The following is an 8,583-nucleotide window of genomic DNA, read 5'->3' as shown; positions in this document are numbered from 1 at the left end:
AGTACTTCTTTCCATTTTCCAGCTCTTAAATTCTTTCCACCCATCTTCTGTGGTGGTTGCTGCCACCCTTAGCCTCTCAAGGCTTTTATCATGAAGATATAGTAGATTTTGTCAAAGGCTTTCCTGGCTGTACTGACATGATCATGTGACTTTTTTCTTGAATCCATTTATATTATGAACTTTACTTATTGATGTATATATGTCAAACCATCCCTGTATCTCTGGAAAGCAATCAATTTGATCATGATAAATAGTTTTCTTGATATGTTTTTTTTTTTTTTTTTTTTTTTTTTTTTTAGTTTGCAAGTATTTTATTGAAAACTTTTGTATCTATGTTCATTAGGAAGATGAGTGTATAATTTGTTTGTTATGTCCATATCTGATTTTGACATGAAGATACTTGTTTCAGAAAAGTGTTGAAGGTTTCCTCCCTTCTCTATTTTATGGGATTATTTGAGAAATTATGGTGTTAGTTAGTTCTGATTCAAAGGTTTGGAGAATTCTGCAGACTTCTCAAGACCTGGGATTTTTTTTTTTAAAAAATATTTTCAGTTTTTTGACAAGTTAATGCACATAAATAATGTGTATTTTGATCACATCCCACATTCATACCTTCTCCTACTCCCACCAATACCCCTAATATTCTATCTTCCATATCCGTGTCTTCCTTTTTTTTTCTTTTTATACCACACTGAGTACAATTAGTGCTGCCTGCCTGCATATGGGAGTAGAGCCATCCTTCCAGAACATGGGCAACCTACCAGTGGCCACGTCCCTCAAGAAATAGGACTTCCTCTGTCCCAGTAGCCATCAAGTGGCAACAGTTCCTCAGATGGGGTGGAGGCTTATGATTCCCTCTCCCATCTGATCTGAAATACTGACTGATGCGATTGTGTGCAGCTGTGTGCAGGCAGGTAACCACAGCTGCTGTAAGTAATGAGTGCAATGATTCTGTCATGTGTGGAAGACAGCATTTCAGGACATTCCTCCTATCCCCTAGTTCCCATCACTTTTCATCATTTGCATGATGTCCCCTGAGTCTTAGGGAGGAGTAGTAGTAATGTCCCATTTAGGGCTGAGTCTCAGCATTCACTTATTTTAACATTTTGACTGATTAATGGGCCTCAGTACTGCCTGCTGACCACTGTGTGAAGAAGCCTCTTTGATCAAAGTTGAAGGACGTATAATTTATGGACTTTTGGCTTGGTTTGGTACCATGAATTCCCTCCTCTAGAGCAGGCCACGTATCTAATTAGAATGTGGCTGGTTATCCTCCAAACGGTTATGCCACAATTACATCAGAATGCACATCTTGCCTGCCAAAGGACCTGGGACTTTTCCTTTTTAGCTAGCTTGTTTTGTTTTTCTAATTACTGCTTCAAGTTCATTGTTTGCTATAGATCTGCTTAAATTCTTATCTCATTTTTTATTTTTGGAAATTAAACTGTAACTGCATCCTTCCCCCTCCCTTTCTTCTCTCTAGCCCTTCCCATGCACCATAAGCCCTTGTTCTCACTCAAATTCATGGCCTCTACTTCTTCAGTTGTTACACACACACACACACACACACACACACACACACACACACACACCCCGCACATTTCTAAATATACAAAATACATCCTGATCAATTTGTATTATGATTATGTATATTATGCATATGCATCAATATGTATATGATTTTAGGGCTGACCATTTGGTGTTAAATAACAAATTGGTGATTTCTTTCATAGAAAAGTCTAGTTCTCCTATCCCCAGCAATCTTTAATCACCTGTGGTTCTTTGTCCAGGATTGATGCCGCACAGTATTTCCCCCTTCCATGTTTGTATGTCTACTGGTGTCATCCTGTTCAAGTTTTAACTTTGGCTACGAGTTACATTCATCTAGAAATGAATTTACTCCTTTTTCCAATTTAGTATTTTCCAATTTGACATAGGTTTCTCATGTATGCCCTACAGATATTTTGAATTTCATTGATACCCATTATACTGTCTCCCTAATTTATCTCTAATTTCATTAATTTGGGTCTTCTTTATCTGTTCTAGTTATTTTGACTATGAGGTTAATAGAAATGTTAATATTTTAAGTAACTAACTTTTCCTTTCATTTGTTCCTTTAATTTTTAATATTTCTTTCACTAATTTCTGCTATGATCTTAATTATTTCTCTCCATCTGCTGCATTTGGGTTTAGTTTGCCATGCCTTAAGCTATATCAGTAAATCATTTGAGAAGTCCCGGATCTTTTCATGTCTGTATTCAGAACCATAAACTTCCCTCATACTACTTAATACCTTCATTTATCTTACATGTTTTGGTATATTGTATTTTAACTTCATTCGCTTCTAGGAATTTTCATTTCTAGCTTGATTTTTTTACCAATGACACATTAATGATTCAATCATGTATTGTTTAATTGCCATGATTTTGGGTATTTTCTGTAGTTTCTCTTGCTGTTGATTTCTACCTCTCTTTTATTGTAGTCAGATAAACTAAAAGGATTTTTTTCTCAGTTTTTGTATGTTTGTTAAGGCTTGTTTTCTGTCTCAATATGTGATCAGCTTGAGACAAAGCTCCATGGGCTGCTGAGAAGAATGTGTGTTCTGTAGTGTTTGGATAGAATATTCGGTAAATGTCTCTGTCTGTTTGATTTATGATGCCATTCAATTCCATTGTTTCTGTTTATTTTCTTTGGTCTGGATGATCTGTCAAATGGTCAAAGTGGGGTGTTGAAGCCACTAAAGTGTCGCTGTGTTGTGGTTAGTCTGTGACTTTATGGCTAACACACACACACACACACACACACACACACACACACAATTAAATTGGTCCCAAATTTATCAGGCTTGGTTTAGTTTTCAGAAGTGTAAAGTAGTATTATTGTTTCCTCTGAGTGGATGGAAATACTGTATAAAGAAAAGATACTGTAAAATGCCCCGGTGATTTCCGAGCCTGAGGAGACAAGGAGATGGTGCCCTGTAAATGGAAGAACAGTCATTGAATTTGTTGGGGAGGAAATAACTTAGGTCCTGTGAAACACCTTGAAGCTCTACAGATCTAAGGTTCTAGAATGATCAATTCAACTCCATAATGTAGATTTATGACTGATGCAGAGTTGAGGAAACTGTTGGATTTAGAGACAAGTCAGGTAAAGGTACTAAAAATCCAATTTAAGTTTAAAACTAAGAATAAGTCTGGAGTATAGCTAGGGTCAGATTTGGTTTATCTCCATCACTAATACAATTCCTGAGAGCCCTAGGTGATGCATGTACCCATGATGTTGCAAAATGCAGGCACTGACCACAGGTGGAGGGGGACAGTTAGGAGAAGAGAAGACTTTGAAAGGGTCCGTTTCTCTCACTGCCCCCGTGGTAACTGCAGTCACTGAAACGGCATGTGGGAGACCAAGATGGACAGGAATTGCTTGAAAGAAGAATGAACTGGCTTCAGGTCCTTCCACCTGGGAAAACGCAGATCTAGGCCAAGTGCAGTCAGTGTGGGACACGGACCAGCTAAGGAAAGGATTGCTGACTGTGGTTGGATCCTGAGTTTGTCTGAGTTCGGATATTGTCTGATCTCTTTCCCAATCAGCAGCATCTTTTCCTGTTCTTAGTGGATCTAAGCTATAGAACTTGCTGTATCAATCAGGAGTCATAACAGTACTTATAGAATGTATGTGAGAATCCAGCACAGTGCCATGAGACCCCTTTATATTCAAATCAGTTGCCAACTTGATTGACTGTTTATGCAATCATTTCTTTTAATAGAAGGGAACCCTTGGAGGTAAGGACATTTCTTTTTCTTTTTTCTTTTTCCTTTTTTTTTGCATTCCAAATATTTAATTTTACAACTTAAGCCCTAACTGTTCACTAAGTATTATCAAATCATGTATCTCAGTCTAAAATTTTAAGAAAGCCAGAATGAAACCATGAAATCTTAGCAAGAGTGCTTCTACAAATGCTTAGATTTTTTTTTTTTAATTTTTGAAATTATTATACATACAATTACATCACTTCACCATTCCCTTTCATCCCTCCAAACACTCTAATTTACTCCCCAACTCTCTTTCAAATTCATGGCCCCCTTTTCCATCACTGTAGACCATGAAATGATAAGACGTCGTAGTTTTTTCTAACTTGAAAGGAGAGATTTATTTTCTCTTCTGATCTAGACAAAGAATCCTAACTACCTACAGCTGCCTCTGGTGTCTATGGCAGGTTTGTCCTCTGCCCTCATCCAGCCATATGTTAATGAAGACATGTGAAGCAGCTTCACTGATAGTTTGTTGTAAATGGAACTGAACACAGCTTTAGCCTCCTCTTAACCTCACATAATAAATAACTTTATCTTTTGTAGGCCAATCAATGAGACCACTCGATAGGCAAAAAGCCACACAATTATTTTAAAATTATAAACTGCTGGTGTCACTTTTTTTTTTGTTGTTGTTTTTCAAGACAGGCTTTTTCTGTGTAGTTTTGGTGCCTGTCCTGGATCTTGCTCTGTAGACCAGGCTGGCCTCGAACTCACAGAGATCCTCCTGGTTCTGCTTCCCAAGTGCTGGGATTAAAGATATGTGCTACCGCTGCCTGGCTTGGTGTCACATCTTAAGTTGCTTGTCTACATCAGATATGATATTGATACCATAGTGCTTATGTTTCCTTATTAAGTTGATGCCAGTATAGTATAAGAAAAGAAGTTAAGGAGGGTGATGTTGTCTCTTTTAACACACAAGTTGACTTACATGAGTATTGAAGATGGTATTTTGGTGACAGAGTCAATGCAGACTTAGTTTATTTCAAGTCAGCCTATTTTATGCAAGGTCCTATAAGGTAGGTAATGGTCTAGAAGGAAAAGACTGAGAGAAGGTCAAGACACTATGACAAGAGGCGCAAGAATTGATACTTCAATATGTCATATAAGTTGAAATGATTTGTCAACTGGACAACAGAGTTGCCTCTTTTATTAGCACAGTCAAACAGCAGCAGAAAAACAACCTTCATTTGATTCTTACTGAGATTTATTGTTTTTAATAATGCCACTTTTCAGAAGTATAGTCATGTGCTCACTTAGACAGGCTGACAAAGTGAATACTCATATGTAATGCAAAGTACCTTTCAGGTCATAAGTTAAGACATATATAGTGCAGTGACAGGTCAATCAAAGGCCCGCAGCAGACAGCAAACCCCAGCCTCCCTTTCCCATCAACTGGCTCTCATTTTGCACCAAAGAACCCACAATGGAAAGCTGGCAAAACATAGAACACAGATGGCTACCGACTGACATGAAAAGTAAATTTTATTAAACATGTTTACATACATGAGTGGGAGGTTCATTGAAAAGCACAAGGGAGTGTTAAGACAAGTGGTCAAAAGAGAAAGGTACTACCCAATTATAATCGGTTGGTTGTTGGCCACTAAGACAGAACGGAATCCAGTAGAAGTGCACCAATTGCCTCGCTTCTTCCTGCACAGCATGGTGAGTGGGGGTTAATCTGTGCCCCGTGGAACGATGGGCAGGTAATTCTGACATGTGTAAATAATAATAAAGAATTCACTTTGTGCAGGCAGTATGTCTATGGATTAAAACCTAGTGTCTACACAGTGTCTACACGTGTTACAGCCCCACAGGAGGAATCTACACCAAAAGATTGATTAGAAGGAATTTGGTCCGTACTACATCACGTTTTCCAGAGGGTAAAAAATAAAGTCCATCTATAGACATTTCACCCCAGACCCACATACTGAGTCTGGCTAAAACCTGCAAAATGCCTATAACAAAAATGGATGGCTTAGATTTCTTGATTATTTCAGTATATTAATTAACAAGCAAACTGTACAAGTACATGCAACATACAAGCTGGCCTATGTGGAGCTAACATACGTTATTAAATAACCTTTTGTCTCTTTGCGTTTTTTTCTTTCTTTTTCATATTTTTTATACAAAATGTGCATGCAGCTTTGAACAGCTCCAAGTCATGCTGCTCTAACTGTGAAGTCACAAAAGTTGAATGACTCATAAAAGGAGGGACAGCATATCGATGCAGCTGCAGGACCAGGTGCCTGCAGCACATACACATACAGTCACAAGGGAAATCCAAGGCCAAGAAAACCCAAATGAGGAATATGCACATTGGAATTTGACTGTATTCTTTTTCTTTCCCCCAAAGTAAGATATTGTGCATTAAAAATATCAAGCTTTGTGCTTGCATTGACCTTAAAGAAATATAAATTAAAATCCAATAAAAAAACATTAGTTTAGTGCAGAGTATATTAACTGGAATTTCCAGTGCAATATTAAACAGCTCATACCATGCTCCTTCCAGGGCAGATAGCAGAGTCTACACTGAGGCATGGCTGAGAAGCCTGGGCATAGCTGAAAGTGTCTTAGGCTCAAATCCACTCTTAGTCACCATTTTAAGAAGTTGAGAGTATGGTTCCTACACGTGAGCATATTTTTCTTTTGTTATCTGGAATTAAAAGGCATTGCAAAAAGGGTTTCCAAAGTGTTGTTCTGTGGTTTGCCCTCATCCCCAGCATTAGTTGTGGATGGACTTGAAACTCTTCCATGTCAACAATGGAAAAACATAAACAAATTATCTGGAATGCAAACAGATACGCTCTTCAGTGGAAAAGTGATTCCGTGACAACTAGTTTGGAAGGTGAAATTTTGTTTTTCTGGGGGTGTGAGTGGTTCCACATACAAGACTTGGAAGAACTGTAAACTGACTGCCAGTGATACCCTTCCCTGGCTTCACTTTGCCCAGCTTTTGAAAACTTTGGGTGGGTGGGTGGGGGTGGGGGATGCTACAGAAACTGCTTCAGCCCTCTTTTTGGTGCTTTTGGAAAAAGAAAGGAAGGGCCTCTGTTATCACCACTAACCCCATGATGACAAAGCAAAGAAAAACAATGCCCCCCAAATGAAAAACTGGTGGAAATAACAAAAGCTGTGAAGACGAAGAAGCAAAGACGAGAGGAGAAAAGAACCAGCGAACAGCACACAAATAACTAACGCACACGTAAGAACGAAACAACCCTAAACACCAAGGAAAACACCCTGCTTGTGGTCTGTGCAGAAACGTGTGAAGTACAACTTTTCACAGAGTGAGAGTTTCCAGTTTGTTCTATTTGGTGTGTGTGTGTGAGTGTGTGAACTTGACGTTCCCTCTTTTCCTATTTGCTAGAAGCATCAGTGACTCTCACTAGCACGCCTCTTCTTACTGTAATTTGAATGACTGCCTTGTTCTGTCATATGAAGCCATGTTTTAAACAACAATTGGGACACATCGGAAAAACTACTACAGGCAAAACACAAGTTGATTGTCTGTCTCCAACAATACTCTTGATCATGAAATATCTGGTTTCTGATAATTATCCTGAAATGTGAAGTTTGGTTGGAAGGATAAGAGTTTACTATGATCGGATGCAGGGAGGCCCAGATGAACTCTCCAGAGATGACTGGGAAGCCCGACGGGTCAGGGGAGTGAGTGTGGGATCCACCAGTGATGACGGAGGGAACAATTTATACCATCCAATCACCATGCTGGACAGGTCAAGTTCTTCCAACAAGATTTGAGCCACACCCATAAAGCATTTGTGGTCCATTCTTCCGTAGTCACCCCAGACGATCACCTGTAGACAGAAATGCAATGTAATTTGAACTTCCTTTTTCCACATGTGAGGGGTTCACTTCTCCCATTCTGCAAAAGCATGGTGTAGGTAAAGGTTAAGAAACAAGAACATCTAAGAGAAAACATGCAAACAAATGTCTACCCACGTGTTTTTAACATATAAATCAGCACTGCCCTTGTGGGACTTTAGTATAACAAACAATGGTGAGGCTCTAGATATACAAAAATTAAAATCTGTATATCTAAGAGGGCAAAGCAAGTAGTCTGACTGAGGATCCAGTGAAATACATTTTCAATGGCTTTTGCAAACAGAATGAAAGCATGCATCCTTCTTTTACATTGCAGACTTGGTAATGCATGGACAGATGGAGAAATAATTGAAGGCAGTATCTCCTGAGGATTTGCTCAAGAGTTTGATTTGATCAGATGAGTAGTGAGCAAGTGAGCTCACAGATACTTATTACTATTATCTACACTGGTGTCAGACAAGTCTTCCATCACGCACATTATGGGGTCTCTGTTCTAATCCTGGGGTCATCTATAAAAGTTTGGTTGTGAACTATTCACCTGCTGAACCCCACTTTCTCAATGTACTGTTACACTGACAAACTGCTTAATTTCTGTAATCCTAAAATACATTTTTTACCATAGAAATAATGACATTTAGGGAACAAAGTCATTAGAAACTTTGAAAGAGCTATGTGTGGAAATACCTGACAACAGCTGTTTGCTGGTCTCAGTTCTCTCTTTTTCTATGTTCTTCCATTTTATAGCTCATGTCTGATATCGAGTAACAACCAATCAATTGTTTTTATCATTTTTGCCATGGTATCTCTCTATGTATCTATCTACCTATCTATTATCTATCTAATCTATGTCTATCATCTATCTATCTATCTATCTATCTATCTATCTATCTATCTATCTATCTATCTATCTATCTACCTACCTATCATC

The 8,583-nt window shown here is 38.5% G+C and overlaps 1 protein-coding gene across 48 annotated transcripts in view; it reads right to left on the bottom strand.

Annotated features, from left to right (window-relative positions):
- Positions 1 to 5,276: 5,276 nt before the first annotated feature.
- Rims1 (regulating synaptic membrane exocytosis 1) overlaps positions 5,277 to 8,583 on the bottom strand; it is a 488,347-nt gene continuing 485,040 nt past the window's right edge. For all 48 annotated transcript variants that reach the window (XM_028868035.2, XM_028868038.2, XM_028868036.2 and 45 more), the window contains one exon: positions 5,277 to 7,627. In XM_028868035.2, the coding sequence (XP_028723868.1) occupies positions 7,409 to 7,627 (219 nt within the window). In that variant the 3' untranslated portion in view covers positions 5,277 to 7,408. The remainder of the gene's footprint in view (positions 7,628 to 8,583) is intronic.

The sequence above is a fragment of the Peromyscus leucopus genome, chromosome 16_21, assembly GCF_004664715.2.
Source record: "Peromyscus leucopus breed LL Stock chromosome 16_21, UCI_PerLeu_2.1, whole genome shotgun sequence".
Taxonomy (NCBI): Eukaryota; Metazoa; Chordata; class Mammalia; order Rodentia; family Cricetidae; genus Peromyscus; species Peromyscus leucopus.
The sequence above is the reverse complement of the archived record's forward strand: the minus strand, read 5'-3'. Positions and strand labels throughout refer to the sequence as shown.